The sequence below is a fragment of the Myotis yumanensis genome, unplaced genomic scaffold (genome assembly GCF_028538775.1).
Source record: "Myotis yumanensis isolate MYYU_CA2020_CCGP unplaced genomic scaffold, mMyoYum1.0.hap1 SCAF_1, whole genome shotgun sequence".
NCBI lineage: Eukaryota > Metazoa > Chordata > Mammalia > Chiroptera > Vespertilionidae > Myotis > Myotis yumanensis.
Window position 1 is genome coordinate 135,506,910 of NW_027223752.1, and position 27,370 is coordinate 135,534,279.

The 27,370-nt window shown below is 42.1% G+C and overlaps 1 protein-coding gene across 1 annotated transcript in view; it reads left to right on the top strand.

The window, feature by feature from the left end:
• Positions 1 to 26,009, top strand: part of LOC139015779 (cyclin-Y-like protein 1) — a 36,444-nt gene extending 10,435 nt beyond the window's left edge. The window contains exons 2-9 of the mRNA XM_070423505.1: positions 61 to 182; positions 8,671 to 8,768; positions 11,701 to 11,736; positions 14,303 to 14,354; positions 16,792 to 16,911; positions 21,204 to 21,370; positions 24,385 to 24,550; positions 25,899 to 26,009. Coding sequence (XP_070279606.1) covers positions 61 to 182; positions 8,671 to 8,768; positions 11,701 to 11,736; positions 14,303 to 14,354; positions 16,792 to 16,911; positions 21,204 to 21,370; positions 24,385 to 24,550; positions 25,899 to 26,009 — 872 coding nt within the window. The remainder of the gene's footprint in view (positions 1 to 60; positions 183 to 8,670; positions 8,769 to 11,700; positions 11,737 to 14,302; positions 14,355 to 16,791; positions 16,912 to 21,203; positions 21,371 to 24,384; positions 24,551 to 25,898) is intronic.
• The last annotated feature ends 1,361 nt before the right edge of the window (positions 26,010 to 27,370 follow it).

A 27,370-nucleotide genomic window follows, 5' to 3' on the forward strand; every position in this document is an offset into this window, starting at 1 on the left:
ACAGCAATGGTTGCCCATCAGCCCTGCCCCATTAGGTTCCTGGGTCTCTGTGTCCCACAGCTTCATGCAGGAAGAATGATCACTACAAGCACCTCTGTAAGAAACCCGCCCTCATGTTCCGGCCTGATGCCAGACAATCCAGGTTCTCCTCGTATGAGTGTGGGTCCCCAGATTCTGGCCCAGTACTGGATTTCAGAGCATTCGGGAGTTTGTATCTCCCTCCCAATTGAAAAAGACAACAGCATACCCAGTTGCCAGTGCATTTCACGTGCCTCTGTACCTCTGCTCTTCTGCTCCTCTGCATCTCCTACCAGTCTAGATGTGCTTTTCTCTTTCCCTCTCGTTGTCGGACTTCCACTCAACCAGCCTTCCAGTGGTTCTGGATGATATCCATTTTGTCTTTTAATTGTAATTTTGATGTAGTTGTGGGAGGCAGCAAATACAGGCGTTTACCTATGCCGCCATCTTGGTTCTCCCCCGAGCAGGAACTTTTAACTCTCAGGGCTACACTGCAAGAATTTGGGGTCTGCATTCTGAGCCTGCCTTGGGTTCTGTAAGACAAACTGGCTTTCTTACCCCTATTCCAGTCACTCTCTTTAGACACTAAAGTGTGCTTCCTCTGTTTTGTTCTTATACTTTGGGTAGCTTTTTTATGCCTTTAATTCTAATGACATATCTCTGAAAGGAAGGGGAAAGGAACTGGAATTGTGGTCAATTCAGAAATCTCAAAGTTACACGTTCTAACTCAAAATTAGAACTTAGAACTTATATTTAAAGTGTAAATCAAAGTTTAAAGTTTTAATTCAATGAAGTTAAAAATATTAATTCAGAGAATATTTTTGGTTACTTCTATAGTTAGAATACTCCATTTTTCTACTAAAGGCTTGGTTAAGAGTTCTATTCAAACTGCATTTCATCAGATTGTCCCATTTCTGTGCCACATGGATGGAGCAGTTCCCATTAATGCATATAAGTGTTAGAAATTTTAAGTGATTCAGAAGTCATTATTAATTCTTAATATCCACAACTTGTGAAAAAGTAGAGAGAAAACAGTAAAGTTCCATTTTATTTATTAACTAGATGCTCGGTCCTTGAAATTCATGCATGGAGGGGTGAGGTGGTCCCTCAGCCCAGCCTGCACCCTCTCCAATATAGGTAAACTGGCAGTCAGACATCCCTCTCACAGTCCGGAACTGCTGGATACTAACCGCCTGTCTGCCTGCCTTCCTAGTTGCCCCTAACTGCTTCTACCTGCCAGCCTGATTGCACCCTAACCGCTCCCCTGCCAACCTGATTGACACCTAATTGCTCCCCTTACAGCCCTATCACCCCAAACTGCACTCCCCTACAGGCCCAATCACCCCAAACTGTCCTACAGGCCTGGTCAGCTCCAATTGCCCTCCCCTGAAGGCCTGGTCACCCCTAACACCCTCCCCTGCAGGTTTGGTCACCCCTAACTGCCCTCTCCTCCTGGCCTGTTCACCCCCAAATGCCCACCCTGCTGGCTTCATCACCTTCAACTGCCCTCCCCTGCCAGCCATCTTGTGACAGCCATCTTGTGACAGCCATCTTGTGACAACATCACGTGACACTACCTAGGCTTTTATTATATAGGATATGTTAAGATGAGCAGTAGGCAGGATTTCAACAGGTACTTGATAGTAAGGATTGCGTTGTCACTTAGACTCCCAGGCATGATAATTTTTCTAGCCTTTGCTATTGAACTTAAATCTAAGGAACCCTGGGTTCTCTGTTCTATTCCATTAGTCTATATGTCTTTTCTTGTCCCAGTACCAGGCAGTTGTGAGAACCATGTCTTGCTCATATAGCTTCATTTCTGGTATTGTGATCCCTCCAACTTTGTTCTTCTTTCTCAGCATTGCTGTGGTTATTCAGGGTATTTTTGTATTCCATATAAATTTTAGGAAAGTTTGTTATCAATCTTTGAAATGTGCAATTGGTGTTTTAATGGGGATTGCATTGATTCTGTAGATTGCTTTGGGTAGTATGGACATTTTAATAATGTTGGTTCTACCAATCCATGCACATATTAGGTTCTTCTATTTGTTTAGATCTTCCTTTATCTCTTTTTTCAATGTCCTATTGTTTTCTGTGTTGAGGTCTTTTACCTCCTTAATTACATTTATTCCCAGTGATCTTAATTTTTTTGGTGCACAGATAAATGGGATTTTTTTTTTCATTTCTCTTTCTGTGAGTTCATTATCCTATATAATAAGAGAGAAACATGCAAATTACCCATCTCTCTGCTACGCCCAAGCCATGCCCACAAGCCACATCCACAAGCCAATCTGAGTGACTATACAAAGTATCCCACAAGGATGGAGGTTAATTTGCATATGCCTGTGTCAAGTGCCCCAGGAGGCGACGGTGGCCATGGCCATGGGCTCTTGTGACCTTCACCAGCCCCAGGAGGCACGCCAAGCCACACCCAGGGGCTCTCAGGACTTTCACCAACTCTGGTACCGTCCTCTCCTCTATGCTCACCAGCCAATCAGGATGAGGCTCCCCCTTTCCCTCCCACCCCCATGCATGAATTTCTCCACCGGGCTACTAGTCTATATATATAAAGAGCCAGGGACCATAATGTACAAAACAACTGAAGGGATGACCGAACACCACACTTCACATGGAGCAGGCTCGGGTGAGCAGGGACTGGCGAGCGGGCTGAAATGCTGACCTCTCAGAAAATGAGAGAGACAGAGCTGATCAGCTGCTGTTGGTGCTGGTGTGGCCTGGAAAGAGAAGCAGGGTCTGATACACAGCCTCCTTGGCAGCTGCTGATCAGCCCTTGCCTCTCTCTCTGGGCCTCACCAGTAGCCGCAGCTCGCTCTCTCTGAGAGGTCAGCAGTTCAGCCTGCTTGCCAGAAGCCTGGGGTGGCTGCTGGTCAGCCACACTTGTCTGATCAGGCCCGGAGATAGGCCCAGAGATGCTGACTGGCATAGAAACTGACCAATCAACCAAATCTGGGTGAACTGAGAAGAGCCAATGGCTGCCTAGGAGGCAAAGATTTTGATTCTGACTGGCATAGAAACTGACCAATCAAAACCTAATCTGGATGAACTGTGAAGGCAGAACTTAAGGTGGGGGCTGAGGAGAGGTTTTAAGGCAAAGGTTGTTTGGTGTAAGGTGTAAGAAAGTGGTTCAATTTTTTAATGACCAGTTTGGCTGTACAGTGCATAGGGCTGGCTCTCAATCAAGATATAGTGATTAAGTATTTTTGTCTGCCAAGTGCATCTCCTCCTGCTGAAAAAGGCTTCCCTCCCCGCCCCCTTAAAGCAATCCTATCCTATATAATCTAATGAGAGGGTAATATGTTAATTAGACTGGGTTGACCCACCATCTTCTGGACGTCCAACTTTCTTCTGGACCAAGCAATGGTGGTGGGGGCCAAGGCAGATGCAGTTAGGGGTAATCAGGTCAGTAGGGGAGTGCAGTTGAGGATGAGATCAGGCTGGCAGGGGAGAGCAGTTGGAGGCAACCAGGCCAGCAGGGGAGGGCCATTGAGGGCAAGATAAGCCCTTCAGGGGAGGGCAGTTGGGGGCAATCAGGCTGGCAGGGGAGGGCAGTTGGGGGCGATCAGGCCAGCAGGCAGAAGCAGTAAGGGGCAATCAGGCAGGCAAGCAGGCGAGTGGTTAGGAGCCAGCAGTCCCAGATTGTGAAAGGGATGTCCAACTGCCGGTGTATGGATTGGGCTTAAACGAGCAGTCAGACATCCGCGAGGTGTTCCAGATTGGAGAATGTGCATCTGGGCCGAGGGACACCGCCCCCAGTGCACAAATTTCATGCACCATGCCTCTAGTGCTGCTATGAAAAAGAAGGAACTTTTACCATTTGCAACAGCACAGATGGAACTGGAGAGCATTATGCTAAGTGAAATAAGGCAGCCAGAGAAAGATAAATATCACATGATCTCACTCATATATATGATATAATGATGAACATAATTTGATAAACAGGAATAGATCCAGAGACAAATAGCAGTGGGGAGGGGGGAGAGGGGGTAAGAAGAGAAACCAAAGGACTTGTATGCATACATATTAGCATAACCGATGGACACAGACACTGGGGTGGTAGGGGCTTGCCCACACGGGGTGGGAATGGCATGGGGAGTCAATTGGGGAAAAAGTAGACATGTAAAACTTTAGACAATAAAAAACAATGATAATAATAACTAAGTAAATCTAACAAACCCCTTCCCTTTCTTGAAAAGATTGTAAAAGTCAATCTATTCTACCACTTGTTCTGAATGAGTGAACATACAGTAGGATTTTTGGCTAGTGTATTCTAGTGACCTACTGAAATCCCTACAAAGACTACCTTGTCATTAGCATTTAGGCTCTTTGATTCTTTTTTAGTATATGCATTTTTATCTCTATGTTTTTCTGTGGAGTTTATTGAGGTTGTACGCTAGCAACAGTAAAGTTTTAACCATAAAGAACAATTGTTTTACATATTCAAGCAAGATGAGAGAAACATAATCATCTGGCAGCCAGTATATCCAGGATTTGCTACGAGGTTTAATTCTGCCACCATAGTGGGTACTAGATACTTGGTACTGGAAATTTTGAAAAATTGGGAGTAGACCTGGACTGATGGGGAAGTACTCAGTGTTGCTTTGATTGGACCTAACAGTACTATACTGTAAAGTGTTGTTTTACTAAATGAACCCCCATAGACCTGTGAGCCCATGTCTGATTAAAAATTTTCAGTGTTTTAGCACTATTTTCAAATAGAACCCAATGTACATTTATAATGGAAAAAATTTAAATAGAGGAAATGGGAGCAAATATCACCCAAAGTTTTACTAATAGTCTATATTTTGGTGCATTTTTTCCTATTCTTTTTACTCCCCTCTATATAGGTTTCTGGTCATAATTGACTTTATTATGGTGTATTATATGCCATATTGCAGCTGTATAGTAGTAAACCTTCCATTTAGAAAAAAAGTATTTGATTGAGTTTTCATATTTTAAGCTGTATTCGTCTGATGAGATCCCAATAGTAAAGTATATGTTAACTGCATGGCTTAAGAAACATATCAGAGTTTTAGCTATAGTTAAAATATTTCTAGCTTGAAGGAGAATTTATTCCTCTAAATAATGATTGTTTTCAAATTATGCCATCTGGTGCTTCTGGTTACTGAGGAGTCAGTGGCTTTAAAGGGAAGCATCTGAAACAGGCAAAATGATATTTTATCTATAAAAATAAAAGTATAATATACTAATTTGACCCCACAAGCTCCCGGACAACCAACTTCTGGATGATGCCAGGGCTGTGAGGGAAGCCTGGGTCCCGGGTGCCAGAGGGAAGCTGGTGCTGGCAGCCAGGGAAAGGAAGGCCTACTCCTGCATGAATTTTCTGTATCTGGCTTCTAGTATAATATAAAGATATTTCTGATTATTGGATACTGGAAGTTTTAAAATGCTCTGCATTTTAAAAGATATCAACCGGATAATCTCCCTTCCTGCCTTTTGTGTATATGAGGGATACCCTGGTGGGAAAGTGTGACAGCATGATGAAAGCTATTTTATAGGAATATGAGGAAAGAAGGCTTATCTGAATTAGTTTATAATAACACAAGGAAACTGATACAGTAGGCAGTGAGGCAGACAAGAACAGAGTAGGAACGATAGGCCAAGTATGTCACCAAAGTAGAAAGCTGTTGGTGCCTAGCAATGGGCAAAACTGGGAAACCAAGTATTGTAGGGTGGGACCTCACCCAAGGGTGACCTTTCCACCCTTAGCACATCACTGGTCATGCAGTTTACAACCAATGAACTTTCATATCGCTGGTCCCCTCATCTTTCCTCCCCCAGCAAATGGACACCCTTAAAGAGAAACAAGGGTCCCAGTGAATAGTCTCATACAACTTGCATGCATGCCCTTGCATCCTGACTCCCATAGCATTAAGCCCTGAGGACAAAAGAGGTTCTGGCCTGATTCTAAAAACCTTAGTAACAAAGCCTCAGGTCTGCTGAGCTTAGAGACAGAGTTTTGGTCAAAGTAGAAGTAATATCTAGGCCTCAGTTGGTTTCAGCTTCAGGCCCAGCTTAGGTCCCCTAAGACCGTCCCTAAAATTTCTGCCTTTAGGTAAAAGCCCTTAAGATGAAGGACCCAGCACCTGTGCTCTCTCTCCCTTGAGCATCCCTGTAGTTTTCCCCGCCCTCTTCTCAGGTGCTCTCACTCTGGAGCATGCCCATGCCTTCCCCCTCTTGTTTCCCTGGGTGTGTATATTCTTCCTTTCTTTCTTCTAAGTTCCAGGGACCCTTCTTCTGCCTCTGTAACTTGTGTGTGGAGCCCATGCAGCAACACTGGCTCACTTCTACCTCTGTGACTTTCTAAATATACTTTCTCTTATAATTTAAGTTCTTGGCTCTAAATTCTTCCTCAGCCAAACTCAACGACAAAAGTCAAACATCTGGTGCCATTTTGCCACTAACAAAATGAAGCTTATTAGAATGTTGGTATTCTGTCATATTAAAGACTACTACTATTACTTTCAACTACTTACAGTGACTAGAATTGGGTTTTGGTTTTACTCTAAGAGGATTTTTGTAACATCGTTTGGGCTCTTTCCGTATTTGATTATTGCTGTATTGTTGGGCTCTTAAATCAATGGATACTTCTAAAAGACATGAATATTTCTAGTGTTTTAAAGATAATTTATTCTCTAGCATATCTCAAAAAATCATTGTCATATGTCTGACACCACTGCAGGTAAATTCTAATTTGTCTCAGTAGTAGGATTTGCCTTCCAGTTACAATTGATTTTAGACAATTGGTCAAATACTTGTCGCACGCCCAACTTGCCCCAGATTCTGTGCTGAGAAGGTTGGATGTATAACAGGAGTGAAAGTCCTGTCTTCCCTAGAGAAGCTCACTTTTTATGAGAGGGATGCCCTGGAAGCAGTTGATACCGTGTAACAAGTAGTAACTCAGATGTGTGAGAGTAGAGAAAGGGAGCAGTTGTGTCGTGTAACTGTTGGCAGAAATCTCCTGGAGGTAGCTGGGAAGTGGGGTTAACCTTGCTGAGAAAAAGTGGAAGAAAAAGTCCTTGTAGTCAGAGAGAGCATCTGAGTTAGGCAGAGTCATGATTAGTATCATGTAGCTTAGGGAATCTATATATATAAAAGCCTGAGCAACCGAACAACCGGTAGCTATGATGCACACTGACCACCAGGGGACAGACACTCAATGCAGGATCTGCCCCCTGGTGGTCAGTGTACTTCCACAGCCAACGTCCCACAAACCCTCCCCCCACTGGCAAGCCAGCCTGATGGCCCCGATGGCCTGGCCAATCTCCCGCAGACTCTCCCTTGGGCCGGGCAAACTCCCATAGCCCCTCCCCCCAGGTGACTGGCCAACCCTTTGCAGCACCTCCCGCTGACCAACCAACTTCCCATGGCCGTAACCCAAGGCTAGTCAACCAACTTCCCACGTTTCCTCCCTCCAGCTGGCCCCAATGGCCCTGATTGGAACCTCCAATGACCCCTCCCCTGGTCAGCTGGCCCCAATCACCCCGATTAGGCTGGCTGGCCAACCTTTCATGGCCTGTCCCGCCTGCCAACCTCCCACAGCCCCAATCAGCCCTGATTGAGGTACCCTACTCGTACATGAACTCATGCATTGGATCTAGTTTATATATATATAAAAGCCTAGGAGACCGTAACAACCAGTCAACCAGTCGCTATGATGCCCACTGACCACCAGAGGGCAGACACTCAATGCAGAAACTGCCCCTGGTGTTAATTGTGCTCATAAGCCAACCTCCTGTGGCCAGCCAACCTTCCATAGTCCCTCACCCTGGCTGGTTGTCCCTGATCAGCCGGGATCAGGACTGGGCAAGACGGCCCCAATCAGCCCTGATTGGCGGGCCAGGCCAAGGGACCCCTTACCTGTGCATAAATGTGTGCACCAGGCCTCTAGTAGAATTTGTAATATCATGTTAAGTACCGTATTATCTGAGGTTCTCTTTTGAGTAATGTAATAATAGTCTTATTTCAACATGAGGAGAGAGTTAAATTCTCAGAGTTGTTTGATCTATTTTTGGATGTGAGAGAATCTTAAAACAATACTTTTTAAATCTCAAGGTAAGGAAACTGAGGCCCAGAGAGAACTCTGGTCCCTAACTTGTGAGCCGCAGGCCAGCCCCAGCACACACACACCTCTGCCTCAGATACATGTATTTTGTCACACTGTCTCCTGAACTAACATTTATCATTGGCTTTTATGTACTTCAGTAAAAGCTCTTGCTTCAATATTATAGAAGGCAGTATGTCTTAATGTAGAAAATAAATAGTAGAAATAGAAATCTTGGCAGGATTCATTTCTCAAGGAAAAAACACTAAAATCTTATTTTAAATGTTTTACATTGTTATAAAGGGAATTAATCATAGGTGTTTGCCAAGTTGGATTATAGGTAGTATGTCCAGGGCAGCATTTTATGACCCCTTCGTCAATTCTCATCGTTGGAAGTGAGAGCATGCAGTGTGTTTACTGCAGAGCTGAACATGGTATTGCACTGAAGCAGTTCATAGGGTATGAGAACAATTGTAATGCTTAATTGTCTGACATTTTAACCGAGGAAATACACACTTTTGTAGGTTTAAGTTACTGTGATATTTTCTTCTGCTCCCCTTCCCATTCAGGTGTCTCCTGGTCACCTTAGGGAAAAGTACAGCTCATGTGCTACAGTTTTTGTAGACAGCACTATTTCTCAGTCTGATTTGAAAATCACCTTGCAGTGGTGAGTACAAATAGGGGACAGAACCCTTATCCTGCCCATATGTACTTTCATTTGATTGTCCTTTTCAGTGCTCAGGTTAAAACACTGGTGTCAATTATATATTGATTTCCACTTCCATTTTAATCTTAGAGTGAATGGAAGAAGGGAAACCCACTTAACAATTGAAAAATCCCCCCAAAAGTGTTTATCTTTACTTGAGGCATTACTGTTCCTGAGACATTGTTGAACACAATGAAAGGAGAGGTGTGTTTTACTGAATGTTTCTGGAATAAAGTATTTCTTCATGAGATACAGGCCTAAAACCATGTGTACTACCCTGGAAGCTGCTCTTGGAAGAAGGGACAGCTTGTCCCCTACTGGCACCAGAGTGTATCTGCAATTACAGCCCATTGGATTGTGTCAGGTTTCCCCCATCCTACTTTCTTTTTTTCTGCACCATTTCTATATTGAAATGCACTCTCCTTCCAGGAAAAATGCATCAAAGCAGTCTAAAGGAACAACTTTTCAGGATAATTTCTTTGAGGGTTAAATTTGTTCAACTGAGGTTTTAATTTCATAGATGAATTAAATTTAGTTATATATATGTATGTATAGATATATATTTACACATCTTCAAGACACTACATTTTATCGATCCATATATAACAAAATCAAAGCAAAAAATCATGAGAGAGGTGAAGTTTGGGAAACAGTCACAGTCAAGTTTACGCTTAAGCAAACATAACAGTGTCATGATGGTGAAAACTATTCATTAAATTCTGTGAGTTCATAGTCCACAATTGGAGAGGCACTTTAAAAACACCCTAATATGAAACTTTCAAGCTTACTTAAGAGCAAAATAAAACCAAACTAGGATGTGGAGCTTCCTGAACCCCATTGGTGCTGTCCAAGGATCATTATTGGTGTCTCTACAAGATGAGAGGGTTGACTTTCCAGAACACAGTTTGGGAAATTCTACCTGAAAATATTAAAATGCTCATTCCTGATTTTATTTTTCAGTCCTAAGACATAATTTATTTATAAACTTAATTTTGTTTATATTGTATCAGCTTTTTGGCTAATTAAATTCTCAGTAACTTCTACTTTAATGATAACAGCCAGTTCACAATCATAATAATGTAAGTTTCTTCTCTCATAACAAGAGTTGAGATCAAATTGAGTTTCAGCAAAACTGGAGCCCGTCTCTCTCTAAAGTCCTGAGCTTTGGCACCCAACTCACAATCACTAAGTCTTTTTCTTCAGTCTGGCCACTAAATCCGGGAGTAAAAACCAGTCCTTTCTGGCTGCATTTCATAGCTTCTTTTGAAGTAGATGATTCTGGTGTTACAATATATAATTCAAGAGTTGTTTTGAAGATTAGCCTTACTTAGACAAGTGGGTGTTACGCCTTTTCCCTCCAAATTCGTCTAATTTTTGGAAGTACAGTAAATTTTCATTTGCTCTTATCAAGTTTTGAAAATGATCATTCAGTACATTTACTATTGGTAAATTAAAGGTTTAGTGAGAATATTAATAGAGCTCATTAGCTTTTAGGAATGGTTTTGAAAAAATGTTTATTCTGGGGTAATAGTGCATTGTTCTCAATGGGATAGGTGAGCGTTATTAGAATCACTTACGTAATTTTTGTCTAAATGTGTCTCCAAACACATGCATTCCATTTCTCCTTCCCTAACACACTCTGTCACTCTCACAAGCCTTCTGATAACCTGAGGAGGGATGGAAGGCATTTTTATGTGGAGAAATGCATCTGGGATGATTTTGATTTTAACTCTACTTCATGTGTTCTCAAACTTTGCTGCACTTTGTCATCCCCTGAGAAGCTTCCAAAGTTAACCAATGCTGGTTAAATCAGAGCATCTCAAGGTGGAAGGAGGCAGTTTGTAAAACTCCTCTGATGATCCCAATGCACAGCCAAGCTTGGGAAACACACTGCCTGGTTAGAGGGTAGAAGAAGGAGAACTGCTTCTCACTCTTGGTGGGACCTTGAGCAAGTCAGTTTTAAGCCTTGGTTACTTTCTCTGTAAAATGGGTTGCTGAGTTAAATATCATCACAAGTTCATTGGTTCCTTTCAGCTTATATGCTTCAAATTCTATGATTTTAAAATCATTTTGAAGATGAAACTGTTTGAAGCACTATAGAAGTGCCCATCTTTGATGCTAACAATGCTACAGGCCTTTGTACAACTGCTAATATTCTATAACCTAGTTATAAAATTCAGATTTGCTTTTCCTCAATTATTTGGAGCTTCATTTCTGACATTTGGGGCAAAGAGAAAAAGCATATAACTTGATCTACAGCAATCCTTTGTTTCATGTTACACAGCATCTGGGAATAACATAGGGATATAGGAACTTACGCAGTATGTGAGGACTTACATCTGCTCATTAAAATTTTATTTAAACTAATTTGGAAATAAATGTTTTTAATACTACACGGTGTATAATTTTACTTCATTGCATTCTTATATTTGCCATTATATTTTCTTAACAATTATGTAAAAGTGACCTTAAATGATTGTCTTAAGTATAGAGCATTTTATTTAACTTTAGGGGAAGAAGGAAAATAGGTGGGCAGGTGGAAAAACTACTGTGGCTTAAATTTAAGCATGTGTGCAAGTAGATCTAACTTGTACACGATGAAAGGTTCTCTGAGTAGAAAGGCAAAAGATAGGGCAAGAGTGTAATAACTTATATGTTATAATGATCACCCAAAACATGTCTTCTAACAGCATATTCCTTAGCATTTTGGTTTTCCTAATTTTAGTAACTGACAAAGAACTACCACAAGGCAGAAAGTGCTTGGGCGATACTTTCTGAATGAGGATCTCATGGCCACTGGGCAGCTGGGATGGTCTTCCCCCACCACAACCCTTTTAAAACCTGTCTTCAGACCTGACATAAAGTCAATTGTTACTTTTTCTTTTCTCCACAGCCTGGCACTAGCAATATATTACCACATAAAGAAGAGGTGAGTTTTAAAACCAGTCTTGTGATTCTAGCTAATAAACTTACAAGATATAAAGTTAGTGTTAGATTTTAACTATGGATATTATTGGAGTAAGCTATAGTGCTCTTATTACATTGTTGAAGCGAACCATTTGTTTTCGTCTTAGGACTCCTAATGCTTAAGTTATTGAGGATCCTGAAGAAAATTTGTTTATGTGGTTTATATTGATATTTACTGTATTAGAAATTAAAATTGAGAATTTAAAAATGAATTCCTTGTATGTTGAAACATGGTTTTTATAGCACTGTTGAAATTTTGAGCAGGATACTGCTTTGTTGTGGCGGATTGCCTTGTGCGTTACAGGGTGTTTACAGCTTCCCTGGCCTCTCCTCACTAGATGCCAGTAGCATAATCTTCCCAGGCCCCATTTTGACAACAAAAGCTGTATCCACCATGGCCGAATGTTTCCTGGGGGGCAGAAACACCCCTGATAGCAAGTCATAGTGGTAACAAAATTCTTTATAAAAGAGAATCATTTTCCACAATAAATTGGTCGAATGGAAATTGTGTCACTTATTTACATTTTGCAAATCTCTTTATGTCTGGTTCAACAGAAGACAGCTGATTCTCACTTACACCCTGTCTTCAATCCTTAGTGATTACCTCAGTCATTTCAATAATTTGTTTTGAATAAACAATATGCAGACCCAGCCTCATGTATCTTTATGGCTAGAAAAGTTTGTATTTTCAAAGCCTTCAGATAATTTTGGATATTCTTTGATACTATACCAGAAGTCCACAGAAGCTGTCTTCTGAAATTAGTTACAATGGAATTTTAAATCCTATCCTTGAACTTGTACTAAGGTCTCTGTTAAATTAGTACCCATGCATACATCTTCTATGCTAAATGAATCTCTTAAATTGTAAGTAATTTTCTAATAACATTGTGCATTGGTCATTTGTCAAGTATCGCCTCACATTTCTTTTTACAGTATCAAAACTCACTTTTGTTAGGTAGCATCACATAACCACCAGTCTTCCCAGAAAAACCTTTAGGTATTGAAAAACTGTTAGGTTACAAAAAGGATACAAGTTTTCCCCAATCTTGATTTTGAGCTTGATAGCTGGAACTGTGCAATTGGCAAGAAATGTATAAGTTATTTTCCTGGAAGTGACAGACTCACTTTTCAGTCTTGGGTGCACGACACTTGTATTATCAAATAAAAATATTATTCTCTGAGAATAGTAGGGCATTCATCTCACAACTAATTCCAAGTGCTTTTCCTTAACAACCACATTTCAGTATGCAGAAATGCTTAATGCATACTTCCCCTTGCAGCATTTCTCAACCTGTGGGTCACGACCCCTTTGGCGGTCGAATGATCCTTTCACAAGGGTCACTTAAGACCATCCTGCATATCAGATATTTACAGTACAACTCATAACAGTAACAACATTACAGTTATGAAGTAGCAACGAAAATAATTTTATGGTTGGGTCACAACATGAGGAACTGTATTTAAAGGGCCAGAAGGTTGAGAACCACTGTAGAGTATAAAAAGAAGATTCAACTTCTAATTACATTATTCATTGTCACTGCTTTATCAAAGATGTGCTTAAGTAAAGCATATTTCTTGTCAACAACTGGCAGTGAAGAATAGAATAACTACTAGCACAGATTGGGACCCCTGCCTTGATTCCTGCTCAGAAACCAGTTTTACTGACTTTGGCTTTTATCCAGTCATTGCAAATGTCAGTGTAAATGCAGGCAGTGCCTTAATATTTCTATACAAACAGTTTTGGCCTCATGGGTCTCCTGGAAATGGTCTAGTGGAACCACTGAAGCCTGCAAAACACACTTGGAGAACCACTGTGTAAATGAGCAGAGTGTAGTAGTGTGGAATATTAAACCTAAAAACCCCCAGAAGACTGGTTTCCCTCACTCAGTTGGTTGGAGCATTGTCTTGTACACCAAAAGCTGGCAGGTTTGATTCCAAGTTAGGGCAGCACATACCTAGGTTGTAGGTTCAATACTGAAAGGCCACATAGCTAGTTTTCCAGTTCCATGTATAGGAGGCAGCCAATCCATTTTTCCCCCTCAAATCAATAGAGTGGTCACTTTTAAAATACAAAGGCAAATTTTAACCTCAGATTATTGTAAAGAATCAAGAAGAATATAATATAGGAAACTAGTAAGAGAGAAAACAGTGAAAAAAAAAAAAAAACAGGAATCTCATTCTCACATGAAGAATTGCCCACTACTACTGCGTTGTAAAATGTTCCTGTGTCTGCCAATGAGAGGTTCGAGGACTGGCCATCGATTTGGTTGCCTAGCGTTGCCTATTAGGGAGGGTCAATGCTTATAAAGGCAGCTCTGACAGGTCATTGTAGAAAAAATTTCACAGAATTTGATGTGCTGAATAAAAAGAGGTCAGAAAATTCCTACGGGATCTAAGATAAGAATTTGTAGAAGGACTTTCTTTGTTGAAGGTTAAGCTCCCTCCACCCCTCTCTACTCCCAGCAGATGTGTTGCTAACACAACAATTCCTGGATTAGTTTTTTTTCAATCACGTTCTTGTTTTCTAGAGATGCAAATAGATCCAAGGACATTTTTGATGAGAGACTCCATCCTGTCACAGTAAGTGCCAGTTGTATTGAGGTTGTCCTTTTCTCTCAGACAGTTGTGCTTATTCCATGCTGATTTGCTTCAAAATGAATCACTAGTAAAAAATTACTTTCTCCAGCTTGGAGTTCACATTACCTTCCTTTAAGTTTTCTTCCCCACCACATGTTGTATCTAATTATTTTACAAAAGAAATCTCTGTATAAAAAAGCATAAGCGACTGTCTAACTGGTAGCTATGGCGCGCACTGACCAACAGGGGGCTGACACTCAATGCAGATGCTACTGAGTTGCTGTGACTTGGCAGCTGTGATTCTCAGGTGATGAACCTGGAACCAGAGAGGAGGGAGCCAATTCTGGGGTGTGTAACCCGAGAACTGCCCTCTTGCAATCCCGGATGCTTTGGGGGATGTCGGAGAGCGGTTTCAGCCTGTTCCCTGCAGGCCAGACCAGCGGAGCCCACCTGTGCACAAATCTGTGCATCAGACCTCTAGTGTTATATAAGAAACTAGAGGCCCAGTGCACAACATTTGTGTACTGGGGTGAGGGGTGCCTCAGCCTGACCTGCATCCTTTCACAGTCCAGGAGTCCTTAAGGGATGTTGGAGAGCTGGTTTTGGCCTGATCCCCGTAGGCCAGGCCGCGGGACCCCACCTGTGCTCAAATCCGTACACCAGGCCTCTAGTTTATAATAATAAAAGTGTACTATGCAAACCGACCAAACAACCAAACAGCAGAACGACCTTCCAGATGAACTTTGGATGACCATGCTATGACACACACTGGTGCCAGGCCTGCCAAGGTGGGTGCAATATGATTGGTCAGGGGGCCCGGCCATCGCCCCACGATCGCCCTACAGAGGGAGGCCAAGGCCCCAAAGAGGGAGACACATGCCTCTGGCTGGCGAGGCGATTGATCGGGGTGGGGTGGCACTCCGTGATCGCCCCAATGAGGGAGGCCCAGGCCATCCTCTGGGCGGTGACCATTTGTGGAGCCCCAGCTGGGTGGGCAGAGCCCCACGACTAATTGTCCTAAAGAAGAAGACCCAGGCTACCCCTACAGACAGCACTGTCGTGTGTGGGCAGGGTCACCCTCTGCAGGGTGATTGATCTGGGGGCCCCCGCAATCAATCGACCCACAGAGGGAGGCCCAGCCCACTGGCTAGCAATGTGGTGGTGGGTGTGCAGGGCCAGCCAGTGATCACCCCACAGAGGGAAAACCCAGGCCAGCCAATGATCACACCCCACGCCTGTTGCCCGCAGAGCGAGATGCCAAGTGATGGGGTAGGGGTTGGCAGTGCCACACCAATGGCAAGCAGTGGCAGCAACAGGGGCATGGACAGCTGCCAGTAGCCAGGAGAAGGAAAGCCCCAATAGGGCCTCATCACCAGTCAAGCCTAGGGACCCTACGCGAGGGGTCCCAGATTGTGAGAGGGCACAGGCTGAGGGCCACCCACCCATGCACGGATTTTGTGCACTGAGCCTCTCATGTTATATCAGAAACTAGAGGCCCGGTGCGTGACATTCATGTACTGGGGGTGGAGGATCCCTCAGCCCAGTCTGTGCCACTTTTCAGTCTAGCAGCCCTTAGGGGATGTCTGACTGATGGCTTACATCCTTAGCACTGCCGGGGAGGAGGGAGAGGCTCCTGCCACAGCCACTGTGCTCGCCACCCATCAGCCTGGCTTCTGGCTGAGCAGCACTCCGCCTGTGGGAGCACACTGACCACCAGGGGTCAGCTCCTGTGTTGAGGCTCTGCCCCTTGATGGTCAGTGAGCATCACAGGGACCAATTGTTCCGCCATTTGGTTGATTTGCTTATTACCCTTTTATTATATAGGATAGGTCAGTAAGAACTGAGTTTCAGCTTTGTATAATTAGTGAGCTACAGTGGACAACATGCCTGAAAAACAAAAATGTATATTTTTAAAAGAAAATTTTCAATACCATCAAGCAATATGAATATTTGTACATAAACCTAATAGATATGTCAGGATCTCTAGAAGACAATTAAACAGCTATTTAAATATTGAATTAATTAGAAAGACAAAAATTTTCAAATGTCTTCAGATATGCTCTATAACAATATGTGGCTGGTGAGCACTGTATGCACAGCACAGCCTTAGAGCCTGATGGTTACATTCTCAAAGTTGATTGCAGAGAAGTATGACATGATGACCAACAAGTCTTTGGAGCCTAAAAATACTTCACATTTAGACAGAATATTGTAGGGGAAGGTCGAAAGGAATATATAAATATTCTGAGGTTGTGCCTCTATTTATCTTTATTGAGTGTCAATATTCAGTCGCTGTTTTTTATGGTCCCATTATTTATATTTAAAAGGCTAAAATACATGTCAGCCAATCAAAATTATTTTAAGCGGCACATGGGCACAAGTGGAACATGGTTGTTACAAAAGTACTTAATATTTTTCTTCAATGGGTACTTTCTTGCAGGCAGAAAAGGTTCCTGAGGAATTCTTTCATCATAATCCTGATCCCGAATCAATTTACAGATTTATTCGACCTTTCTTCATTGCCTTTAAGGCAACAGGAGGATATGCCATAACAACATTGGTAAGATAGTTCTTCCTTCAGAACTTTATTAAGGGAAACCTATCAAAGGATGTAAAGTTCACACACTTGAGCTTAATAATCACTATGATTTAAAATGTCCTTGCTTTTTTCACCACAAAGCGACTGTTATAAAAGGCAGCAGGAGGGAGAGGTTTACAATTTCTCCCTCCAGACCTCAGGAGACATAGGCACATGCAGTGCACACAGGCATACATACAAGGTGTGCTGATGGGGCAGGATGGGGGCAATAACAGAACCTTCTGGGCCTCAGGCAGTGTCAAGTTCAGTGTAGGTCTAAGCTGAGTCGCAGGCTGCATTCCCCAGGCAGTTGTAATGTGTGTCCTGACTGAGAACTAGAGCCCAGTGTTCTCTGTTCCTTGGATGATGGGTGTTCATCCGTCCTTGCTGTCCTCTTGTGCCTGCCTGTGATGTTTCCAGGATTGTAGTGCCAGTAGGACCTGAAAGGGATTTGCTGGTTGTCTGCTCAGCTACAGCTGTGTAAGGGGCTCTGTGTCATTCATCCAGGATTCCTGTGGAAAGAGTGTGTCATTTGGAATGAGTGGTCCATTCTCGTGAGAAAGAATGGGGATTGTATCACTCCTCCCTCGGACAATCCTAAAGGGGAAAGTCTCCTGCTTGGTCTGAGGGAAGAATACTTAGTGCAGTGCCTCCTCCGTCAGTGTTCAGTCAGAATTTTGGAGAGGCAGCCTGTGCTTCTGAATAGAGACCCCTCAGTGGGCACTGGATTAGACACAGGGCATTCCACGTATCTGCCAGCCCTCTGGAGTGCTGAGCACAGCTGATCAAAGGCGGGAGTGGTGCTCCCACTTGAAGAGCTAGGGAACTCAGCAAGGAGAGCATCTGGGGTAGAAGAGGATGAGTGCTTTTCAAACACATTAAGATGATGCACCTGTGAGACAGAGGGGCATCTCTAGAGATCATCCTACTATATAAAAACCCTGAGTTCGTCATAATCAGAGGTTCAGCCAACCGAAAGTCAGTCCTGCAGTCAGCACTTGGTTGCCGTGGTGACCCAGCACTGACTGCTGCGGCTGCAGGCACTATGACCCAGCACTGACTGCTGTGGGTACTGCAAACCAGGCCCAGATTGAGGCCTGAAGAGAGAAGCAGGGTCTGATCCATAGCCTGTGTGGCAGCTGTTGATCAACACTTGCCTCTCTCTTTCTCTCCAAGCCGGGCCAGCAGCAGCACCTCTATTTCTCTCCAGGCCTCCACCGGGGCTGCTCATCATTGCCGCACTTCTGAGCAGGCTCTGTTGATAGACCCAGAGACTCTGACTGGCATAGAAACTGACCAGTCAGAACCAAATCTGGGTGAAGTGTGAGGAGCCAATGGCTGCCTAGGAAGCAGAGCTTTTGATGCTGATTGGCATAGAAAGAGACTAGTCAGAACCAAATTGGCCAGCAGAGGAGGGCAGTTAGGGGTGATCAGGCAGTCAGGCAGAGGCAGTTAGGGGCAATTAGGCAGGCAGGCAGGAAGGCAGGCAGAGGCAGTTAGGGGCAATCAGGCAGGTAGGCAGGTGAGAAGTAAGGAGCCAGCAGTTCCAGATTGTGAGGGAGATGTCCGACTGCCAGTTTAGGCCCATGGGATTGGGCGTAATCTGGCAGTTGGACATCCCCCAAGGGGTTCCCGATTGGAGAGGGTGTAGGCTAGGCTGAGGGAACACCCCCCTCCATGCACGCTTTTGATGCACCAGGCCACGTGTTTGAATATGTGGAATTCGAGCATGGATCTGAGCTACTGGCAGGGAATTAGTATTAGCTATTCCAATACCAAGAAAATGTGTGAATAAAAAGTGCATGGAAGCAGGAAGAGTAACAGGAGCAGGTATTTAGTGGATATTTATGGAATGAGCAACTTCTTGTCAGCATTGAGCACTTTGACCTCACTCTCTTTCTGGAACCTCGCTTATGTTCCTTCTATTTTATTGTTTCTCCCTGTTTTTGATAGCACCCTAAGCTATGCCTGATGATTTCTCCTTCAGAGCTAAGTCCTTACAGATCTAAGTGCAGAGGATCGAGGAGAGCCATGGTTGAATAAAGTGTTTGCTTTTATGGAGCTTCTGTCCTAGTGAGGAAGAGATAAATATTTCTATAACTGAGTGTTGTTAAAAGGTGACTGTCTCAGGTAGCAGTAAATATCACGAAGGTACAGCAGGGTGACGTGATATCATGCTGAGAGGGGCTTGCTACTTGAGAGAGGTGATCAGGAAGAGCCTCTGTAAGAGATGACATCTGACCCTGGCCTGACTGAACTGAGGAAGATGAGGAGCTCTGGCGTTATGTGCAGAGGGAATAAGTGCCAGCCTCTGAGATGGGAACTTATACTTGGTATTTGAGTAAGAGTGAGGTATGGCCAGTGTGGTCAGACTGTGGAATGAGGGAGAGAATGTAGGTCATGTGGACCTAGAAGGGCAAGTGCTACCTGATTGGGCCTTGCAGCTTGAAGGCCATGGGAGAAAGTGACATTTTTATTTGTTTGGTGGAAACACTTTGGCAGAGTTGAGCAGGGTGGGGAAGTGCTCTTGATTACAAAAGCTATCCAGGCTGCTTTGGGGAGAATGATGGTAGCTGGGAGTCTGAGTAGAGGCCGACAAGTCAGGGGCAATAACAGTGACATGGGTGAGAAGTGACAAATAGACTAGGAAGCAGCCTCACTATCAGTGACAGGCAGCGATAACAAGAGTTGCTAACAGTTTGCAACAGGTCAACTCAATTGGATGTCTTTGGCCAAGCACTTAGGCAAATGGCAGTGCCCCACATGACATTAGGGAATGCGTGGGGAGTGGGGAGCTGGGGTGAAGAGCTCTGGCTTGTATGTGCACATGCACGGATGACCTTAGCAGTAGTAGTTTCGGTCGAGTGACAGTGCCAGGGGCAGACTACAGTGGGTGAAGGAGAGAGTGGGAGATGAGAAGCAGCTTCAGGGCATTCACTGTGAGCAAACAGAGAGGAGGCAGTCTAGGGATTGTGGGGAGTGGGATGGGTATCACATAAATACAGTCATATTGGGGAGAATCTCTGTCACAGGAAAGTGTTCAAGAAGAGGTAATTGTGGGAGGTGTTCTTCAGAAGTGGGATGGGATTGACTTCACTGCTAGAAGAGTTTTAGTGAGAAGAGAAATCTCAATTCCACTGACACAGGAGGGCAAGTGGTATAAATGAATGAGTAATGGCACATTCTAAATCTGTAGAAGTGATGAAGGAAAGTTGAGTGATTTCCAATGTTGTGTATGTCTCTAATTATTCCCAGAAAGTTGACAGTTGAACCTTGTAAGGAGTTTCATTCATAGGATATCTGGGAGCATTTAGCTTTGGAAGATTGGTGCAAACTTTCACTAATAGCACATAATGTTCAGTAACCTTTTGCTTTCTAAAATACAGTTGGGTTTTAACACCTTTGGCTAATGTGGGCTGTCAATCTGATAACCTCAGACAGTAAACATATTCTCCTTCAAAGAACCCTTTGACGAAACAGCAAATCACAGCTTGCCTCTATAATCTTTGCTTAGCTGTTAACTTCACCCAGTTCTTTGTAGAATAGACATGTAATACATGTGAAGAAATCATGAGATCTCACCAGCTATCTGGCAGGTTTAGAGGAGAACCAGGGAGATAGAGACTGGCAGCTCTGCTACCAACTGAAACCAACAGAACTGACCAAGCTTCAGGTTGTGTAAGACAGAGGTGGATTTCACGGAATCGTGATGGAGATGTGAGGCTTAGGGGATATGAAATGTCTATCCTTGGTGTGCGTGTGTGTTTCTTACAAAGGCACTAAGTCCACGAATACCTGACAGTTGTAGAGACCTGCCTCAGAACACCTGTTTGCACTGCCTGTCCTGCTGCACCACACAGCAGCCACTGGGGGGACTCTCTTTAAAAAATTTTTAATCCTCACCAGAGGATATTTTATCCATTGATTTTCAGAGAAAGTAGAAAAGAAAGGGGAGGAGAGGAGAAATAGAGAGAGAATCATCAGTATGAGAGAGAGACATCTATTGATTTTCTCCTGCATGAGTCCTGACAGGGGCCAAGAGTGGAACCAGCGACTCTTTGGTGAGCAGGCTGGAAATTCACATGGGAAAGTAGGCAGTAGAAGTGTCTGATTTGCAACTGTTTCTGGGCCTCTGGCTTTGGCTGGCCAAGCAGTCTCTCTAGAAGCTATGAATAAAAGGCATGTCAAAAACTGATGAAATCTGTCATTCCTGAAAGTTCTTATCACAGCACTTAAACTGAACTAGAATCAAAAACCAGTGTTCTACTTTGCAGGTTTACATAGAAAGACTTTTATCTTATGCTGAAATCAACATTTGCCCATCTAACTGGAAACGCATTGTTTTGGGAGCGATTATTCTGACCTACAAGTATCTGCACGATGAGGCTATGTGGAATTTTCACTTCTTCTCATTGCTAAGGGGCATTACAATCAAGAACTTGTGAGTTGGCAAGATTTTGATGAAGTTTAAAACCATTTTCGAATACCTTATTTGCCCCCATAAAGTTTACAAAATAAATATTTTGAAAGGTTGCATTGTGCAGAGGACTGAACTAGGCATAAAATTACATACATTTTTCTATCCATATTTGCTTTGACATTTCATACTCCTCATTAATTAGTATGTCTTCATGTGTTATTATTGTAATAATCTGTGTGATAATTTGGTATATTTCTCTGGTAGCAAAGTTTGTAGAAGCTCAGATTCAAAAACAACAGTAATGTAAATACCTTCATGCCTTTCTTAACGCTTTCTACCAGTTCAGGTCTTTTATTCCCCCGTTTTCAAAATTTCATTTATTTTCAATAAGACTTTACATTCAATATCTATATATAAAGAGAAACCTAAGCGACCGGCTGCCCAGCCAGTAGTTATGATGTGCACTGGCGACCTGGGCAGATGCTTAATGCAGGAGTGAAACCATAGGAATGGGAACATGGAACAGACTGATGAATCTCAGAGAGAATGGGGGAGTGGGAAATGCGGGAAGAGATTAACCAAAGATCTTATATGCATACTAGAGGCCCAGTGCACAGATTTGTGCACCAGTGGGGTCCCTTGGCCTGGCCTGCAGGGATCAGGCCGAAACTGGCTCTCTGACATCCCCGGAGGGGTCCCGGGCTGTGTAAGAACACAAATCTGTGCACCGGGCTTCTAGTTATTTCATATTAGTCTCAGGTGTACAGCATAATGGTTAGAAAATCATGTGCTTTGCGAAGTGTTTTCCACAGTATTTTTAGTACTGACCTGACACCATGCATAGTTATTGCAGTATTATTGACTCTCTTTCCCATGGTGTAATTTATATCCCCATAACTGCATTGTAATTGCCAGTCTGTACTTCTCAATTTCTTCACCTTCTTCACCCAGCGCCCCCAAACCTCTTCTCCTCTGGCAACCATCAAAATGTTCCCTTTACCTCTGAGTCTGCTTCTGTTTTGTTTGTTCATTTATATTGCTTTTTAGTGAAATCATATGTTATTTGTATTTTCCTGACTGACTTATTTCACTAACATTATACCCTCTAGGTCCAACTATTCTCTCACAAATGGCAGGAATTCATTCTTTTTTATGGATGAGTCATAATATTCCACTGCTTTTTTATCCATTCATCAGTAAATGGGCACTTGAGTTGCTTCTACAGCTTAAGGATTATGAATAATACTGCAGTGAATATAGGGTGCATATATCCTCTCAATTAGTGCCCTGGTTTTCTTCAGATATATACCAGGGGTAGAATCACTGAGTAATAGGCAGTTCAATTTTTAATTTTTGAGGAACTTCCATACTATTTCCCACAGTGTCTGCACCAATATACCTTGCCACCAAAAGTGCACGAGGGTTCCCTTTTCTCTACATCCTTCTCAGCACTTGCTGTTTGTTGATGATAGCCATTCTGACAGGTGTGAGGATATCTCATTGTGGTTTTAATTTGCATATCACTGATGATCAGTGATGTTAATCATCTTTTCCTATCTATCAACCATCTGTATGCTCTCTTTGGATAAGTGTCTTTTCAGGTCCTCTGTCCATTTTTTAATTAGATTGTTCGTATTTTTGGTATTGAGCTGTATCTGTTTTTTATAAGGTGTTGCGTTATATATGTTTTTTATAAATTTTGAATATTAAACCCCCTATTAGATATATCAATGTCACATATGTTTTCCCATCAGTGGGTTGTCTTTTTATTTTGTTGCTGTTTTCTTTTGCTATACTAAAACTATTAGTTTGATATAGTCCCAATCCTTTATTTTTTCTTTTATTTTGCTTGCTCAGGGTAATCTATCAGCAAAGCACTAAGAGAAATATTCCAGATTTTAGTGCCTATGTTTTCTTCTAGGAGTTTTATGGTTTTGACACTTACATTTAGGTTAACAATCCATTTTGAGTCTTTTCTTGTATATGGTGTAAGAAGTGGTCTAGCTTCAATGTTTGAATGTATCTGTTCAATTTTCCCAACATCATTTATTGAATAGACTGTCTTCATACCGTTGAATGAAGTCTCCTCTTTTGTCAAATAGTAATTAAACATATAGGTGTGGGGTTATTTCTGGGCTTTCAATTTTGTTTCATTGATCTATGTTTGTTTTCATGCTAGTACCATGCTGTTTTGATGACTCTAACCCTGTAGTGGAGTTTGATATCAGGTAGTGTGATACCTCCAGCCTCTTTTGTTTTTCTCTCAACTGCTGTGACGAATTGTCCAGGGTCTTTTGTGGGTATGTATAAAACTCTGGATTAGTTGTTCTACTTCTGTAAAAGATGGCATTGGCATCTTGATAGGAATTTGGTTGAAAGAGATTATTTGAGGTGGTATGGGCATTTTAAAGGTGTTAATGCTTCCTGTCCATGAGCATTGTACATGCTTCCATTGATTTGTCTCTTCCTCAGTTTGTTTTTTGGTGTCTGATAATTTTCCAAGAGTTTTCCCCTCAAAGATAAGAGTGGTGGTTCTGAATGGATCCATTTGTTGCTATGGTGATGTGCCCAGTCCTTTTGTTGGCACATCTCTATTTTACTAATCCCCTTCCTGCTATCAGCCTGGTGAAATGTCTGCAAGTTCTTCAGGGCTAAGAAACAGCATACATCATTCCTTTCATCTGAGCACTAGAGTGGAGCCCTGAGAGTGAGCAAGAAGAATAAACCTACAGCTGCACCAATGGGACTCTGATAATTGAGCCCCTAGTCAACAGCTGTTGTGCACAAGAGACATAACCTCCTTCCCTTTGTCCCAAACTCAAAGTCCTTCCCCTTGTCCCAAACTCAAAGGGGACCACAAATTGTTGAGCCTTGTTTGCCTGGTTGAAGATTAGTGTATTAGCCCAGCTGGGTAGCCTTTATTTAATTCAAAACTAAACTCAGAGCCAACCTACTATCTTAGAATGACAATATTGAAGAGAACCATGTTGACTAAAATTGCCCTGTGGTGGTTTTGTGTTTTCCTTCTTCCCCAGAAATGAGTTGGAAAGGCAATACATATGTCTACTGCGGTTTCGTCTGTATGTTTCTACCAGTGTCTATGCCCAATACTATTTTGACCTTCGGTCCTTAGCAAGTGACCATGGATTGTTGCCTATTGCATTGACTCCTCTTCGAAAAGAAAGAGCACTGAACCTAGAGGTAAGGCTGTGGAATCACAAAGTGGGGTTTTCTGCCAGACTCAAAAACCAGTATCTTTGCATAAATCATATTATGCAGAGACTAGGAAAATGAAAAGCTGTTTTAAACTAACACATTGAATAAGACTTATTAACTCTCTCACATCATATTAGCAGTATTTTTATGGTGTATATAAGAATCCTACATTATAAAAATTACCTTTTCTGGGAGGGGAGTAAGAGATCAACCGAAGGACTTGTATGCACCCATATAACCATAACTAATGGACATAAGTCACTGGGGGGTAAGGGAGGGCAGTTGCTTGTCAAGGGCGGGGGGGGGGGGGGGGGGAAAGGACACTTATGTAATACCCTTTGTAATACTTTAAGCGAAAAATAAAAAAAATTAAAAAATTAAAAAAAAATTACCTTTTCTGTGACCACGATTCAGAATAATTTAAATCCATCTTAAACTTTGATGGTTTTTTTTGAAACTGTATTCTATTTTATAACCATACATGAATAATTTACTACAATTGTATCATTAATCATATCTACAACCATATTCTACTTATCACTCTTAACTCAGTTTGCAAATTCATGTCTTTTCTGTATAGATCACAGTTCAGTACCTTCAGTTTGTTAGACAAAAGTAACCTGAGAGACTGATACTTAGATTGTAGAATATGTACTTCAAACACTGGGTGTAGAAAGTATATGGGTTTTTAATGGCATTTGTAAAGGATGTGCGACAAAGTAATATGGCTTATGAATTCTGGGGAGTATACAACAAAATTACAACTAAAATGGACAGTTTTTGTGGTACTTAATAGCCCTTTAGAGTGCGTCTGCCTTAATGTGCAAGTGAAATAGTACCTTGATGGTATATCAGTCACTAGACCTTTCGAGCTTTCAGTAAAATACAGCACATGCCTGCCTCATTAAAATTTCCTTAGAGTAAATGCTAGCTAATGAAGATTGGGTAGAATTAAATAGCTGAGTAAACAATGACTTTTCCCAACTGTATATTTATTATATTTAAGGAACCAAGTGTACAGACAACAGATGATCCTGTTGTTAGGAAGACTGTCACACCTTTGACATCTTGAAAAAACCCAAACTTTAACAAATTCTAAGTTCCCCTTTGCTCTGTCAATCTAATCAGAGTCCCTAAACTACTTAACTTCGTGGATGAACATAAAATAGGATCCCAAGGACCATGCAGTGTATACGCCAGCTCTCCGAAGAGGCAAGGACTATAATCCATATAAAGAAGTGGGACTGTGTGGCTATCAGTGATGCTTTCTCTGTGAAGGCTGCAGCTCCTTTATTTTGAATGTGTCTGTGTTCTATCTCATGTCTCCCCCTAGGCCATTTCCAGATATTGTGAAAACAAAAACCTGTGCAGGGTGGCCACAAAAAAATCTGGCAGCTGTGCTAACCTTACTGATGTGCAGCGTGGCCATGCCATCTTATCTTAAGGAGGAATGAGGGCTGTGACAGGATGAGCGCCTCATCTGCAAGGACTGGAGAAGAATCACTGCTCCTGCTCCAATCCCAGATAAGTTCTTTCCTTTTAAGTGAGACAGGGGCGGCGGGGGCATATTGACATAATGAATATCTCACCTACCAAAACAAGGACTGTTGAAATACAATATTCCCTATTCTGGCAAGTTTAGTATTTCCTCTTAAAAATAAGTGAAAGGTTTTAACCTGATGAGGATCTTTCTTAGCCTATGCTTAATTTATGATCCTTAGTATTTTTCATTTCCCTTTTGATTATTTTTATTACTAGAGGTTATTACATTTGTTTAATTTTGGATAAAAAGAGAATGTCTCTCTTAAATTTTTAACAATTTCTAGTTAACCTACCACTTGACATTTTCTTTTCAGCTTTGGTCCTCTCATTTAATAAGTTTAAAGTACCTATTTCTGCATACTAGTATAGTTTCAAATGCTTTAATGTTTACTTTAATAATGTGGAAAATGGATTATTTTACAGTAGAAAATTCCTTAAATATTTTATATTGCTTCCAAGAGCAAAATGGCTACTTTTTAAATATATATATTATGTGCTGTTTCCTTTCCTCCTGAACCTTTTGGACATTGTTACCATATATGAATTACTTTAAAATAATTTTAATTATGAGTTTTCATTTCAGTTTTTCTGACTTTGAAGATTTCTCTTTCTTTTTAATTGATGTCAGAGGGAAAGGAAGGGAGAAGGAAAGGGAAAGGGAGAGAAACATGGATATGTGAGAAATATCTACCAGTTGCCTCCCATCCAGTGTCTGGGACTGGGGATCAAACCTGGCACCTGGGTATGTGCCCTGACTGGTCACTGAATCCTGGACCCTCTGGTGCCTGGGAAGACACTCCAATCCACTGAGCCATCTAGCCAGGGTGAAAGTTTCTCTTTCAAAGAAATTAAATAACAACTATTCTCATTATAAAAATCATATATTCTGTGCTCTTTAGCCTTTGAAAATTCTTGTGTAACTGGCCTTAAAACTGCCACAATGAACTAGTGAAGTGTAGATTTCTGGTGGGACAGACGCTGGATACAAAGGGTGGCTGTTCTGTATTACTTTCCAGGACCGCCTTGCTAGCAGGTATTTCCAAGGGCTTACATTGAGTAAGTGACTTACTCTACCTATAATGCATGTCATTAGCTACCATGTCTAGAAATTGGTTTTAAAGAAATTAGACAACCAGTATCTAGAAAGTAAAATCTCATTGTTTGTGATCTACATCTTGCTTTCCCTAGAGGACTGTCTGTGTTGCACTATTGACTTTTTGAGTTAAAATGTGTCTGTGATGTCAGCATTTTCTCTCCTAAATC